The following is a 17,416-nucleotide window of genomic DNA, read 5'->3' on the forward strand; positions in this document are numbered from 1 at the left end:
AACATCATTATAGAATATCAGCGCTTACTATAACAGTATGCCACATTGGTGTGGTGCTCCGTAAAGAGGTAAAGCTGTAAAAGCCCAGCAGATGACCAGGAAATACTGATAATGGTTCCACACTTTTATATCAATCTCCGGAATGTCTGTCTTGGCTTCAAATATTGATTTACAATCCTTCTTGCACGAGCCACTGTTTGAAAGCTGAAAAATCCTTATCTGACTTGTCTCCTCCCCATCTACACCCCCCCATTAGCGGTTAAGATTGATTCAATCTTTGACATCAATACAGGAATATGTCTTTTTCTTGGCCACCAGGCACAATTAACAGTTTGAGGTTGAATAATGATCCTACTGGCTGGGATCTTCATATTTTGTACACAATGCGTGAAGGCGTTTTTGATCATTCAGCTGGACTTTTGTTTCATAAAAAACCAGCAGGGATTCATGGTGTGGCTTCCAGGGGTGGAGGTCTTGCCATTTGCCACCATCTTTGCAGGGACACGTGCAAAACGAATGCATTTGGTTGCGTGCGAGTGCGTACACGTTCGTGGGACTGCGGCTGATGGCGCACGGTCTTGGCGGATAGAGAGCGGAGAAGATAGCGCCTTTCTCCTCCAGCTGTGTGTGTTGGGTGCCCTTGAGTTGAGTGACACTTCAAACGCACCATTAGCGAGGGAGAGGGGAGAGAGAAGACTTCAAAGAGAGAGGAGCCACTGATGAGCATCGTGGGCTTGGACTCAGGAGAGGGGAAAGAGAGAGGGAGAGGGAGATGAGGGGAAGAGTGTAGGAGGGACGGAGGAGGAGTGAGACGGAGGCAAGGGGGAAGGAAGGAGGGGAGGAGAGGGGTGAGGCTGGATTTATACTTCATCATGCGTCATATGAAGTCAGTGATTGGAAGAAGATGGAGATGGGTCTGTTTGATTCAACAGGCATTCAGATAAAGTGTTAAAGACATGCAATATGTTTCAGGAAATAATTGCAGGAAAAAAAATAGGGGGAGGTTTCGTCTTGAGGGCTATGTGATGAGGGTATGTGATGAAATATGACAAAATATGATCATAAAAAGGCTTTCTCTGGTCAACTACACCACTCTAGTTCATTCAGATTGAGATATATATTATTTATTTTCCCCCGCAAGCATGCTAAACCCGTGTGAAAAGGAAGTGGGAACTGCTTTAATTTAGGGATGTCAAAATTAATATTTCACCCACCATCAGGGCCCTGACCTAATGTATGCTTTGACTTTTTTTTCTTTTTTCTTTTCTTATACTTGGATGGGGAAGGCAATTAACTGCGAATACATGTGTTGGATGGCGACTCACAGGAAGAGATCAAGCTCCTGTGCTTTATTGTAGGTTTACATGAGGTGCCGCTCTGACCAAAACAAGAGAAATCTTTGGCGTATAGAACAGTGGCAGAGCAACATTTGTATGAAAACCATTCTGGCTTAGCATTAGGAAGATTTAGAGATTCCAGATCAATGCAGGCAGCAGCTATGGACAACTACTGACATTGTTTCAACTTTCATTTTGGCGCTGCATTTACCTGGGGCAGTAAACCATGACCAGACAAATTCCCATATTCAGTCGTGGTCGTTAACGGAGGTGGAGAGGACAGAGGTCAAGGATTTTTCAGCCTTAAGGTAGCGGAGGCATGATTTGTTGAATCTGTTGATGGACGTAGAACTTACTGTGCTAGAAAATTAGACAATTGAAGTAACATTCATAAGGGTCAAAGGGCTTAGAAAGAGATCTTTGTTTATAGTAGAGAGACATGAGATGTGATCTGTTACTTCTGTCCTGCTTTCAGCTAAAACAGAACACAGTCATATGTGTCTTGCACAGCCTTCACACAGACAGAGACGGACAGAGAGATACGGTTGTCTCCGACATGCAGGGTTGAATCAGATAGCAGGTATTATCAGTGACTACAGTGTGTATGTGTCTCCCCGCTTCCAGGAAGGTTGCTGTCTACCATGATTGATGAGGACCAATGATACTGCTGAGAAGCACAGCTCATCCCCTGCCAAATTGCTTGTGTGTGTGTGTGTGTGTGTGTGTGTGTGTGTGTGTGTGTGTGTGAGATAGAGAGAGAGAGGTTGGCTGAGTGCACGTCACAGAAGTAAAGCAGTGTAAATCAAAAAACAGTTATGCGGTTAACAGCGGCGAATGTGGATTCTTGCATGTGAACACAGCAGTATGCTGCCTTCACAGTACAGTAGACTGCGCGTGTGCATGAGCGTACGTGTGAGCGCATTTAAACTGGAAAGTCGGAAAGTCTTCACTCACTTTAACCTACCGACTGTATCTGATATGGTAACCGGCAACATCAAGGAAAAAAAAAAAACTACATTACACCACCTTGTGAAGCTTGCAATGACAATTACTTTGTTTCATGGGGTAGAAACTATTAATATGGCAAGATGACGGTATGTGAGTTATCAAACATAAAGGTAGTGATTAAAATATAGTACCAAATATGCAGTAATTGTGGTTTTACTACTGAAAAATGACCGTCTTGCTGTAGTGTATAAAACTTTTAGAATCTGGGATTTAAAATCTTGTTAATCTGATTCGACGCATAAACAGCTAATTTGTGAAACATTCGGAAATGTGTCAAGACAATAAAGAAATAGGAAATGTGACATTGTGCGCAGACCTTTGGCCTCCTCTCCTGTAGTTCATCTATTATCACATAGACTCCCACCACACTCATTCTGACACCTGCCGCCCATTATCTCTGAATGGCAACACAATCCCATATTTTTTTCAAAAACAGCGAGTCAATAAGGATCTAACTTCTGCCTCTTTATTTCCCATGCGACCACAGGGCTAATTACACTGTGTGTTAATCAGTGCTGCAACACACATGTGTGATCAGCAAAAAAAAAAAAAAAACGGGCTCAGGCAGCAGCAGGAGGGATCTACTTTTCACACTTTCCACACTTATGAACAACATGTGAACATGACGATAAAACAAGACATTGTGAGACATTGTTTGCTATTACTCTTCGGAGCAATAGTTAAGCCGACACCAGAGTATGTCACAGTGTGTTAAACAATGTGTGCTGCTATACTGTGTGTCTCAATTCTCCAATAAAAAAGAAAAAAAAACTGAAGGAGATGCTCGTAATCGACACGTTTAAACCCACCTCTGGCGTGACGTCTCTCGGGGCGAAGCCGGTGCCTCCGGTGGTTAGGATAAGGTTAAGCTCCTTTTCATCGCACCAATCCACCAGAGTCTCCTGTTGGTTCACACACACACACACACACACACACACAATTATGATGATGAAAGTCATCCCTACAGATAAAAAGTCAGAAATTCAGTAGATAAACGGATGCACTGGTAGATCAAATACCTTGATTTCATCTATCTCATCAGGCACTATCTTGTAGGCCGCGATCATACCCCCCAACCTGAGAAAGGAAGAAAGCCATTAGATTGGAGTTACAGTTATACCTATTAGATTCCAGGCAAAATGCTTTATTGATCTCCTGCTACCCTTCTACAGGAAGGTCAAAAAGGTCAGCTCAAGAACTGTGGAATTTGCCGGTGTTGTCTTGAGCAGCCCTTTAGAAGAAGCGGGGAGCTTAAACTCCGGATGAACAGTTCTATGTACACCACCCTGCTGCCGCGAGTGGATAAGCAGGTTAAGTAGCAGACCTGAGATACTGTGGGCTCGCCTCAGTCTTTCTCAGAGTAATAAATCGGAAAATACCCTCTCTGAAAAAGCCGCGCATCAGAGACAAGCAGCCCAAAGCTGTAAATGTGGTGTTTACTGAAACAATGTCTGTTCATCAGTTCCTGGTTTGACAGCAAACAAGACTTTAATAGTAACCCCACATCTGTCATGTAAGAAAATGCAGGCCTATGAAAAAATGATGGAGAGCAGATGAGAGAGAAAAAGCACCGCAGGAAATAAAGACAGTTGGGTGAGATGTGAAAGAGAGAGAGAGAGAGAGAGAGAGAGACATAGAAGTATAACAGCAAGTAAGGAGGCAAGAGACAATGCCCTTGAACATCTCCTGTAAGGATTTTCCACAGGACAGCCCACTGAAGGGGGAGCTCTGACAAGGACAGAGCTGCTGCTGCTGCTGCTGCTGCTGCTGAACAGCGACCCACGGTGACCTCCTGTGGCCAGAGTGGGTACGACACCCCAAAAAGAACAACCCCAGGCTCAAGGTGAAGGCTCTGCACAGACACCCCTTATGTAACCCTTTTCTTTTTTTAAGAAGCGCTATTTTTGGGAGACTACTGCATCATGTTTCCCCTCCGCGTCAGCCACTTAAACGCCATGATACCCTCCCTCAGACAAATACCCGTGAAGTCCGTGAACATTAAACCATCCTCTGTTTTGCTGCCTCTCAGATGCTTTTTATCCACATGTGGCCTCTCACTCTCTCACGCACAGAGTTACAAAGCGTGCATTTTGCACCCCGGAAATATCATTCACCAAATCCATCGGCTCTGCTCAGTTTTCAAACTGTGCAACGGAGCAGCAGAGAGACACGCCGAGCAAGACAACATCCAAAATACTGCAGCGAGCATGCATGGAGATGAGGCGAGGAACTCAGAGGGAAGCTGTCTGGTTCTGACAAAAAAGGCAGAGAAGTCGTGAAGAATCATTTGAGAGGCACTTTTTTTTTTTTGCACTGCACATGCAGGGCTACTCAGAGCATCCACTAACTTGTGCACCCTTACACAACATCTACACACACACACACACACACACACACTCCCCTGCTGACATTCCTGTGATGGCACGAGTGATTTACTTCTCTTGATGTGCTTGGGAGGGGAGGGGGGCCCATCTCTGTGTGTGTGTGTGTGTGTGTGTGTGTGTGTGTGAGATTGTGTTCATGCATGTGCATTTGTCTGTATATGTGTGTGTGTGTGTGTGTGTGTGTGTGTGTGTGTGTGTGTCTGTGTTACACCTCAGGAGAGTAAAGGAGCTGTCAGGACAAATCACCTCTCTCCTTCTCCTGGGGTTTTTATGCCTCTCTGTTTCAGCCCAAATGAAAATATGCTCAACACAAATAACTAGGGTTCCTTCCCACCGTTTCCTAGGCAACCCCTCCTGCCTGAGGCCTCTACTTGCTGTGTTGTTCATCGTGAGTGTGTAAGAGTTTGTGTGTGCCGGTGAATGTTTGTGTTTTTTTTTTTTTTTTTTTTGGAACTATCGGGGATGCCATTTCTGTGCGAAGGCAGCAATATGTTGTTGACTGGACAGTTTTGAGTGTGTGGAGGGTAACGTGTGATGTAATTTGTGCATTCATCTGTGTGTGCGTGCCACCGTCAATAAATACAAAATGTATCTGTGTTTACAGACAAATATGTGTGCACGTTTATGCAGTATGTAACATCTGCAGTATCTGTATATGCGAATGTGTACATGCATGTGAATGGAAGTGTACAGCAAGCTTATGGATGTATTTCTATATATTAACATACAGTATATATGTATCGCTGTGTGTACACTGTACAGACCAGCATGAATGTATATCCATGTATCTACATATGTATGGATGTATGTTAGTGTGTGTGTGTCTGTATGTATGTATGTATGCGCTTGCATGTGTATGTGTGTGTGTGGACAGTATGTACATACCGTATATGTATCACTGCATGTATACTGTATATGTTGTGTGTACACAAACAGTTTCTGTTGCCACATGTGTGCACATAGCAGAGAGGTGTTTCTGTTATATTTAACCTATTCTCGTTGATGTAAACGGGGTGGGCCAAATAATAGAAACAGCTTTTAGTATGACTCAATACAATTCAGCAGCACCACAAACCTCAGACCACACAGTTGAATCAACACCTCTTTAAAACAGTTGTAACCTTCATGAAAAATAGGATTTACTGCAGGACTGTTGCATTAGACTGAATTAGTTTTAGGTAGGTGTACTTAATAAACTGGTGCCAGAGTGCACGCTTGTCTGCAAGTAAAATGTGATAAGTGTGTACCTATACTGTGTGTGTGAGAGTACATGCATGTATGCACGCAAATATGTATATATTATATGTGAATATACTGTATATATACGTATGCTGTACCAGCCTGGTACCAGACCTCTGAATCACTTCAAATTTTCAATTTTTCAGCAAATCAAAGACAACTGGTGACCATTGATGAGAAAGATGTTTCCCTGTTGGAGAAACAATCGATTAATCAGAGCTTCATAAGAGGAGTTAGACAGGAACTGTCATCTTACCACAATAGCATGGATGATATCGACACCAGTTGTACTTGATTTACAGGAATAACTCTGTATAACTGCAATGTCTCTGGTTCAGTTCCTGCTGAGGATCTTCGTTGCATTTCACTCCCCAGTTATTAAAGAATCACCAACTCTTATTTGGACACATTTCCTTGATCAACATTAATAACGTGACTGCTCCAACCACTGCTGCTGGTCATTGTCGACCATAACAAACAGAAATCTGCCAAAAACGTGCACATGATGCTGACCTAAATGGCAATTCAATCTGATTATTATTAGATTAGCGCTGGTCGTGTGTATGCATGCGCGCACACACAGAATGTGTACATACGAGTGTACATGCATATGTAAGCAGTATCTGTATATGCGATATGCATATACTGTACAGTGTGTGCACTCATACATGCATATGTGCAAATATATATGAGTGTATATGCATATCTAAGCATACATACGTGAGTATATTTATAGATGTATATGTGCGTGCACATGCATGCACTGCATACACAGTGAATGTGTCTTTATACACATATGAGTATGTGAATGTGTGTGTTTCAGCATGACTGGCTTCTTTGCAGATAGAGTGCTTGGCTGTATTTGGGAGGGTGTGCTCTGAATTGAGGGAAGCCTGTTAGAGGGGGAAAGGGCCTGCAACATTTTAATCTCCAGCACCCATCTATGTCTCTTTCTACTGCAGGGGGGCTACGACATGTAAAGCTCTTCTTCAAACTGCAGGCCGGAGGCAGTCAGCCCGGAATAAAGGCTTTTTGCTCGAGGTGTGGACAAATCCTGATGCGGGCGGAGGTAGGAATGGAAGGGGGAAGAGATGGGCAGTAGGGGTGGGGGGAGTGGGTAGGTGTTAGGGGGGAGAACATGGCAGTAGTTTTGGCCTGAAAGCCAGGACGCCTCGGCCAAATCTTTCTATGAATAAAAGACGAGCACAGAGAGGAGGATAAAGAGAGAAAGCCGGCACGGGAGAGAGAGGCACGGAGTGAAAGGAGTGGGGAGAAAAAAAAAAAAAAAAGGAGGGATTGACTGTCAGGGGCACACTTAACAAGAGAGAGGAAAAGCATGAGTGTGTACGTGTGTGCATGTGAGCCAGCTGCAAATCTCGGTGGTTGTGGGACACTTCCAAGATAAGACCCATCTGCCAGGGTGATTTCATTAATAATACAGGCTCTTTGTACAGGGCACTCAATCTCACTCTCTCTTTCTTTCTTTCTCTTGCTTTCCTACACACACACACACATAAACACACACACACACACACTCCATCCAGGAAGGAGAGGAGAGCCGTGCCCATCTCCACGCTCCCAGTAGTAGCACGGAGTCGAGCCCATTACAGCTGAGTTGTTGGTTCGTCCATATGTAGGAAAGCTCTCAAGGGGTCACCTCTCAACATGTTAGCTGATAGAGGGAATGATGGACGGATGGAGGATGAGGATGAGGAGGAGGAGTAGGAGGAGGAGAGGACAAGCCCACCTCTTCAAACCCCTACCGTGATGAGAGCTCTGAGTGCTCAGCGAGGGGTTCCACTCTCATGATTCCACTCACAGCCACTAAACAACGCGCACGCCGCCTAAGAAACGCGTGCACACACACACAAGCACACACTCACACACACACACACACACACTATAAAATATTCCGCAGACCACTCCACAAGCGTTCTATTTATTTACAGAATAAATGTCATCCTGGTTCACATCTGCCATTGCTGACAGTCCCACTCCCTGTTTCATTTTCCTTTTCTCAACCATTCCAGCTACACCACATATCAAACACACTTCATATATTTAAGCAACCAAGTTAACATCTGTGGCCAAAAATAAGCACCGCTCACATGTCTCAGTTTCAGTTACTTGCAATCTAAACCACTAGTAAACCGCTTTACTAGCACACAACTGAGTCACTAAGATATTCTAAGATATGTTTGTTTTAACTTGCAGGGTCTACCAGAAAGGTGGAGTTTAATACAAAAATGCAATTTTTGCTTTGGCTTAAAAAAAGTCAGTCCAAGGACACTGGGGACTGACCGCCAATCCTACGACTGATGGACAACCCGCTCTACCTCTGAGCAACAGAGCACTTCAGTTCAAAACTAAATGAATGAAAACAGCCAGAGCTAATGCTATGATGATGTTGATCAGTTGGCAGCAGAAGCTGTTTGTAGACACAACGCTGCCACATTATCACCTTTTAAGTTTAAACTCTCTAATTTACACATCCAACAGATAGGGAGCAACGCTTGCATTCATTTGGGCTCATTATTTGTGTCCATCTGATGAGAGTGAGTCCAGCATCCGCTCTCCTTTTTTGCTCCGTTTTGGTTTCTCCAGCTCCACATGGAAATGTGATATGTGGCTCTACATCTGCTGAATGCTGCATTACATTCACCAGCTAGCCGCTAACTTTGTCTTTCTGTCCGTTTGGTGCTGAGCAGGTAGTGTTCAGTGGGGTTTTTTTTTTTCATAAGAACAGCTGCCTGCTGTGTTGGGAAAACGGCGCTGATGAGAGTGCACCAAAACATCCAAAAGATCTGGAAGTTTTAAAAACCAAAACAATCAGCTAAAAGAGGCTGAAGTGCACCGTAGAGCTGAGGAAAACTGCAGAGTTGGGTAATAAATCTCTGCGGGTTTGTCAATAAGGGTGAAGCCACGAATAATCACTTAGCCATGTGTATTTGTATGGTGATGTTATCGCTTAATTTAACTTTGCATTAAACATTGCATGACTATTTTCAAGAAAGTCGATGTGTTACAGTTATTATGATGCTCACTGGTGCTGGATTTCTAGCAGCACAGGTTTATGTGTGTGTCTGTGTGTTTGTGTGTGTGTGTCCTTGTTCCCTGACTGTCTCCTGACTGTGAAATTGGGCCTTCTGTCACCCATCTGATTGACTTCTGGCTATTCTTAGCCATGACAATTTGTAAAATTGACAAAGGTTGCTACAACACAAGTCGCTGGAGGGCAGAGAGTTGGCTCAACAGCCCGGGAGGGAGGCTCATTCAGGCTTCAACACATAAACATAAACACCCACTGACACGGACACTCGCGACATGCAAAGTAAGTATATGGATCTAAACAAAAGTGCTCGCTCACACTGGAAAGGTGACGATACGTACAAAAAAAAACGAGACACGAACACAGGAGGAGACCCACATGTACGCACGTATCCGGCCCTGCCTCATCTGTGTGTCCTTGAGTCTGGGTATCATTTGTTTGACCCCCCTCTGTTACTCTTTTTTTTGCCACATATCAATTTTCTCTCCACCTGACACACCTCTGCATGCTCCTGAATGCCAAACTGGGCAGACTGATTGATTGCATGTGCCAGTGTGTGTGTGAGTGTTTGTGTGCCCGTGATTATAGTTTATGCTATGTGTCCTGCTGTGGCCCCACACTCCCTCCCTCCCCTCCTCCCTTCCTTCCCCTCGCTCTCTCTCTTCCTGTCTCTGTCTATGTGTCTCTGTCACAGCAGCGGTGGCACATTGAGGGCACAGCGTTCCGGCTGGTCAACCTGATGGAGCCGTTGACTCGTGGTGTGGCGTGGATTAACATGGCATGGAGGATCTCAGGCCAGAGGAGGTCAGCCTGAGCCCGTCTGCATCAGCTACCATCACCGCAACACAGCTCAGCAGACAGGGACGCTAACACTGAGGGCCTGTCTGAACGTCCAATTTACATGTTTAACAGCACCCTGTTTAATCCAAGATCAACCCTCTCAGTAAACCGTTAGACAACACCTTCATCCGATGTGCCTTTTCAGTGCCATGGGTGGACAACAGAGCTCCTACCTCTCCATTCACGCTGAACAACACCGTCAACCATGGCTGGAGAACCATTTATTTGCCATAGAGGAGAACTACCCAACAAGTCTTGCATCAACAAGCGTGCAAACCAAAATAAATTGGCCACAATTACACCCTTTATCAACTGTCAACAGATAATCACATTCCCTTCTTGCCCAGCTGATATGATTTTATTCCATGAACATTTTCTCCATTAGGAATGTGCACAACTTAGGAGATGTTGACTTCAGCTGTTAAAGACACTGAGTTCTCCATAACTGTTAAAGTCGTTGGCAACAAAGCTTCTTACAATGCTTATAATGAATGCATTCCTTGCCATGACTTGAAGTGTTTGATTATATGACTACCATATATTTCTCCTTTCGATTTGTGACGCATAGTGAAGATTAGGACGTGGCAATTTACTGACATGGAGTCAGCATCTCTTAGATGGTTTTATATTAAAAACCTTACATGTCATGTCATGTTTTTTTGTTGCACTCTTTCCAGCAAAAGCATAGAAATCCACATGTATATACTACTAAATTGGAGCTACTGTGAGTTCATTTAATGTTCAAATCTTAGGCATTGCACAGCACTGGATGTAATACACACATATAAAATACACAATTGAGTGCGAAAGCCACAAAGAACACACACATGGATTTAAGCATGGTCATGTGTGCATGGACACAAAACAACTCCACATTTTCCCTTGTGTGCAAACTGTACAAATAAGCGTGCGATGGATCCCTAATCACTCTCTGGTGCTCTGTCTAGCGTGACGCACATGACATGGCACAAGCCTCCTCACACTCCCTCTCTGTGTCACACAGACTTGACACATACATTACACATCAGCCTCAAAATAAACACACCATAAAGGACATGACAAGCATGGATCCGTCCAGGGTCCCGTAGCGGGGGACTGCTGACACTTCAGTGATATTGACTGGTGTGATATTGTGAGAGAGGCACAGCGTAGATCTGGCAAATCAATGGCTGCGTGGAGAATGACTTGGATGTCTAGAGAAGCGTGTCTGAGGCTGCATGTTGGGGTCACAGTTCGTGGTGTTCGAGTCACAGGCTGAGGCGGCATTTCGAAAAGGCTATGTGCGATATGTGCGATGATATAAAAGGCTGCTATTGATCAGAGTTAACATCACTCCACTTGGAAATCTTAGCAACATCAAGTCTCACATAAAACATAAATTATTCTGCTGTGGACTGCTGTGGATGAAATATTCAGTATGCGTGATGCGGCCAAAAATATCAGCACAGGTGTACTTTTGCACGTCTGGAACTGTTCTTAATGGGCTCAGCCCCTTTATTTCCATTTCCACTCTTAATGCTCCAAAATAAAATGAAAATCGTCCTTGTTTCCTGTTTCAACATGACATCCCTCCTATGAAGTCCATGAAGGTTTTTCCCAGTTTGGTGTTGGAGGACCAAACAGGTCAACACAGTGCCCTGACCAAAACCACATCAAATCCCACCTTTGGGATTTAGTGGAACGGTGAGCCATTCCTTAGCACGCAAAATCAGTACGCAACCTCACACAAGCTCTTGTAGCTAAATAGGAGCAAACCCCTGCAGCCAGTTTCCAAAATCTAGAGGAAAACCTTCCTAGAAGAGTGCGGGCTGTCACAGCAGCCTATTAATACCCAGAGTGAGATGTTCAGCAATCACATAAAAGTATAATGTCCACGTGACCAAATACGTTTGGCCTTATTCTATCTCTTATTACATAGGTGGATGTTTGCCCCTTTTTTATTACCTTCATACTCTTCATGAAATAAATGAGAATATTATGACTTTAATGGTCACTTCTATGTTTTAAGTTGGAGGTATCTACACCAAGAAGATTTTAATTTGTTTGGACATACGCTTCATTCACAAGTAGTACACAACAGTACGCAAGTGTGATCACTGTTTTCCTGCTCCTTTGTCACTGATCATGCCCCTGTTAATAGGAACAATGGTCGATTTCCCTTGCTTTAGCTTCTTTGAGCAAATAATGACTTCTTGCAGCTACCAAGAATCATCTTTAAACAGAAGAGTGTCGCAGCGCTTTTGTTGTTGCCATGCATGCTGGGAATTTCTCTCCATAGGGCGACACCGAGCCCTGACATGTTGCGTTGAAGAGATATTTTTAGTTTCTTAGTTACACTCTTGCACAAAACGAAGACAGCCTCCACACACAAGCACACACACATACACACACACACACGTGCTGAGAGCCTGTGCATCCTTGTCAGTGTGGCAGATTTAATGTTTGTTAAAGGACTCAACTCTGGAATAAACGACTGTGTGCATGAGAGTGCTGCTTGGTGTTTGCTTTTGTCATTTCTGTGGCTTGAATTGTCATAAAAAGGTGAATACTCACAGGGAGGGATCATGGACGAGATCTTTGAGGTTGACGCCACTGCGGTCCTCTGCAAGGTTCCGAAAACAGCTGTCACTCACTGGATAGAGAGAGAACGAAGGAAATTAAATCAGCACACAAACTGACAAGCAATCTAAAATGAAATGCATGGCGGGCTTTAGCACACATTACATCATAGACATCATCGAAAACAGTAAATGATTCTTTCTCATAAATGCGAGTAATGCGATCAAAACCTTGTTTTTCTTCCCAAAATTTACTTGCATGCCAGCTCACTTACTCACTTTGCAAGAGCGAGAATTACTATTTTCTAATTTTCTTAGACAGGGGAGATTACTCTAGGTAGGAGACTGAAATGATCCTCATAGGAGGAAAATTATGAAATACACCAAAATTATCTGTCTCTGAACAAATGATGAAAACCAGATGAACAACATCCAAGAAGAAGAAGAAGAAGAAGAAGAAGCCACAGTCCAAGCACTCCGATCTCTGAATAGGTGATGCCCCGTTTTGGAAGCATTTATGTGTTCATTCTTACAGATTGATACACATTTCACACCAGTGACACCCAACTGCATCTTAGACACGCAGAGCTCTTCCATTATATGTGAATTAAGGAGAATAGCATGCTCTCATTAGTTGTTATAAGGCAGGTGTACCTGCATAGAAAAAGTATACCTCGGCTACATTGTTTTCTGCATTATGTTTTCCTCCCAACTCCCACTGGCATCCACCCTGCGCGCTTTTCGACCACACTGGGCCTACTTGAAGCCACACCTTCATCGCGCCCAACCTCTCCCTTTTTATCCATGGCGGCCCCTCGACTGCAGAGCAGGTGCGAACCACATGAGTCATCACAGCGATCACAGGCGCACAGAGTGACGGATATAGTGAGACAGGGAGAAAGTCGAGGACATGGGGAGAGGAAAATGAGAAAAAAAATATATAACAAAGCGAGAGGAGACAGAAAGAGACAGACGAGGAGGATGACGAGAGGGACAAGGTGTTTTCTGATCTGACGGGGCCAAACGTGAACAGACACGCTCGTGTCTTAAAATAGATGCAAAATGAAGCATCAGGGGTTGGGGGGGGGGTGATGATGATGGTGGTGGTGATGCTGCAGTGGATTTAATCCAAAAAACTTGATGCGCTAGTTGTAGACAAGACTGGAAATGTCATGATGTTACTCCAATGAAGTGCCATGATCCATGAACGAGCGGAGGGAGGGGGAGGGATAGGGTGAGTCGACGGGTGAAGCAAGAATGGTGTAAAAAATGGAAGTGGGATGGCAAAGGGAGATGTGGAGGAAAGGAATGCAACAGAGCCAGAGAAAACGGATAGAGGGGTATTGGTGAGGAAAATGGCAGATTGAGGTAGGGAAGAGGGGATGAAAAAGGATGCAGGATGGAGGGAAGGAAGGAGTTTTTAAAGTGGTAAAAAGGAGGAAGAAGGGAGGAGAGGGAGAAAAAGCAGCGCCGATGGGGCAGCGCTGTGGAGACAGAGGTAAACAGAGGGTGCAGGACGTTGCTCTGGGCTCTGGCAAATAAATGGGAGAGTGCTGACATTTGCACACCGAGCCAGCTCAGAAAGAGAGAAAGAGAGGGAGAAACAAGGGAGACAGGAAGACTGCGGGAGGGCGGGAGGAGGCGAGATAGAGCGAGGAAGAAAAAAAAAAAAAAGGTTGAGGGAGGAGAGGAAAGGGGAGCAAGCACATGGAATACACACCACCCTGGCTTTAGAGGGGCACTGCTGCATAAGTGCATGTGTGCGTGTGTGTTTGTGTGTACATGTGTGTGAAGAGGGAACTTCCTTTAAGACTGCAGTATTCCTTACACACACGCACGCGCGCACACACACACACACACACACACACACACACACACAGCCCTCCTCAGTCTTTCTCTCCCAGCTACCCCTTGATCTAAAAATAGCCGTTCCACTCTCCTACAAGAGGCAGCAACCATTCTGAACCAATCAACACGCTCTGTCAAAGGCATCGGTACCCACCACCCCTCTATATGTGTGTATGTGTGTGTGTGTGCATGTGTGCAACGAGGGGAACTCCTGACTGAAGGTAATAAAACTGCCCCTCCCTGCTGCACCGGTTAGTAGAAACGGTGAGGAGGCGATCCCTTCTACAAAACAATGGCATGGAAAAGAATCGGAGAGCGAGAGGGAGAAAGAGTGGGTGGGGTGGGGGGGACAAAAAGAGGAAGAGGAGTGAGAGTGGAAGAGAGGGAGAGGGAGATCTGGCTGCAGTTGAAACAGGCTTCAAAGGAATATTAATGTGATCCTGTGCAAGAGCTGAAGACAGGGGAAGGGAAGGGGGAGGAGGGAGGGAGGATGGAGGAATAGGAGTAGAAAGGGAGGGGAAAAAGGTGCGCAAGAATTTATGACACCGCTCCCTCCCGCCTCCCGAGATCCGCCCATGCACCTTTTCTCCAGGTAAATCTGCAGCTTAGCATTGACCTCCTGTCCGCAAACCACCGCTGTGCGCTGCAATGAGGGAGAAACCAGGGATCTAATCATTTAAACAGACATCCACTTAGCTTTGCTTCCAGCCCCTGCGACTAGTTCAGAGCCAAACCTGATCCCATAGCAGCCAACCTAGTCCTAGGTCACGACCAGAGTGAAGACGCAAAGCAGTGACCCCGTCTCACCCCAGAGGGCGCTACTCCCCGTGGTGCATGCAGTGCACAGCAAGCTAAAGGTCAATGCTTCTACATGACTGGACAACCATGAGAAGACAGACAGGAAACACCAGACAAACAGCTGTCAGAGCTGCACTGGTTCACACTCTAGACCACCAGTACATCACCCCTCTGCTCTGTGGTCAGACATTAAACACAAGTAGCAGCTCATTTCTTGTTAATGAAAATTCAATTCAAGCCAGTGCATCCAATGCTCACATGTGACATTCCTGATGCTGAGTGCAGCTAAACACTGGACTTGAAGCTCCACACTTTTGCTTCAATATGTTTTGTTTCTGGGGAGTTGATATCTGTTTTTGTCTATTTTTGTACGTCTCCATAAGCTTATATATTTGTGCATGCTAAATAATAATAATAATAATGCTAAAACTACTGCTTGCAAGGTCAAGAATGGAAATGATCAGAGTAATAATCTTGCACTTTGCAAAAAAAGTGCCTTTCTTTAAATGTTAATAGATAAATGAATAAATATGGTAAAACAATTGATTAATAGGGAAAAAAATGGATTTTGAGTGCTTGAGATGTATCTTTGATTACAGACATGTCTTTAACTACACAGTATTCATCCATCTGGGCATCTCTGTAATAATTTGCCAATTTGATATCCATTTTCTGGTGCCTATGCCTTCTATTGACTCCCATCATCTCATATTTGCCTCCACCTGTGAGTGTGTGCAAGTGCAGCAGCTTGAGCGTCCCCAGGCTACAGCAGTGGGAGGAAAGCAGGAGGCCTGAGCTTCAGAGGTATTACGTAGGGCAACACCACTCACACATGGGATCCTAACACAAACACACATGCACTCTGTTAAAGGGTTAATCGGTAAGCCATAGCAGACCAGGAGAGATCAGGGCACAGGGGAAGACATCAAGAGACCAGAGAGACCAGAACTGATCAGGGAAGGAAAAAAATGTCAATATAAAGTGAAAATAAATGGAAAAACACCGATGGTTTTATACATAATGGGGGGGAAAGATGAATGTGAGTACGTATAGTATGTATAGTAAGATGTATTCCTCATCCTGGCTCTTCTGGAGGTTATGTAGCATGTAACAAACAACCTTCTGCTAAATTTACTCCTCTTTTACGGAGATGATGAGATCAGACAAAATGAAAAATAAATGGATGACACAATTTGGAGGCAAATATTCAGGATGCTGGGTAGGATATGCTACTTGATTCCTCCTCAATGTGAGATCAGGACCTCACACCATATTGCTGGAACACATCTATTGCAGTCTGCTACACCTGTTTTTACTCATAACACCGCAAGATTCCAAACTTTTTCGGGTGTAGTAGGGGATGGATGCATTTCTTTCAAAATGATGCTCATTTTGAATGTTGGGGTGTATTTTTGCACTGAAGCAGGGTTTGTAATTTCAAGAAATAATTGGGCCGATACAAAACTATACTAACAAATAGCTTCATGTTCCTGCTGTATTTGAATCCTCAAGAACAAGACTAGTGCTGGCAGAGCTGCAGTCATTAACATCATATCAAATGAAAGAAACTCTGACCAGAGAAAGAACTGAGCAAACCATGACAATGATAAATTGTGACAGTGGGTGGCAACAGGTGGTCTGAATATCCAGCATGTTGCAGCACAGACAGCAAGTTTTGCTAACAGTCAAAGTGCAGTCTATCAGTAGAACAGATTAAGTCAGCAAGCAGGTTATGTTTGCCTTGTCTGTGATTGAGTACATGCTAACTTTAGCATGCAGGCTAGGTGGTTTTCCTCCCATACAGAAACTCCAGGTTAGCCAGCAGGCTATGTGCTGTCAGTCTGTGAGCCAGTGGCAGAGAGGATTCATAAACTGCGACTATGTTCCACTCAATCATTTCCAGGACATAAAGCAGTCAGCACTCATTATCTCCCTGGGATCCCACACTAATGGGGTTTTCCCTTATAGCAGGTCTTCACACACACACACACACACACACACGCGTGCACACACACATCCAACGCACAGCTCACGTGCGTGCTGCGCCTGTGTATGCATTTACACACACATATATATATATAGGCAAATGTGGCACAAACAGACAGTCTCATACTCTTTTTTTTTTCCAGGTACATGAGCACATCTTTACACACACACACACACACACACACACACACACACACACACACACACCTTGCCATGGATCGGCAATTTTACACAACTTGTGCTATGAATCACAGAGTGCCTAGAGTTGCTTGTGCCAAAGTCTGCCTCCAGTCCAATTATCATAGCTGCCCTTAAAGGAAAAATACAGAAATTTCCAGGTGTTTTGGATCATGTGTGAAGTTCTAACAA

The 17,416-nt window shown here is 44.4% G+C and overlaps 1 protein-coding gene across 1 annotated transcript in view; it reads right to left on the minus strand.

Moving 5' to 3' along the window:
* gphnb (gephyrin b) overlaps positions 1-17,416 on the minus strand; it is a 91,226-nt gene that overhangs the window by 49,695 nt on the left and 24,115 nt on the right. Inside the window, exons 2-4 of the mRNA XM_070849253.1 lie at positions 12,411-12,489; positions 3,365-3,422; positions 3,155-3,247 (exon numbers count right to left, since the gene is read on the minus strand). Coding sequence (XP_070705354.1) covers positions 3,155-3,247; positions 3,365-3,422; positions 12,411-12,489 — 230 coding nt within the window. The remainder of the gene's footprint in view (positions 1-3,154; positions 3,248-3,364; positions 3,423-12,410; positions 12,490-17,416) is intronic.

This window comes from Pempheris klunzingeri, chromosome 18 (assembly GCF_042242105.1).
Source record: "Pempheris klunzingeri isolate RE-2024b chromosome 18, fPemKlu1.hap1, whole genome shotgun sequence".
Classification (NCBI taxonomy): Eukaryota; Metazoa; Chordata; class Actinopteri; order Acropomatiformes; family Pempheridae; genus Pempheris; species Pempheris klunzingeri.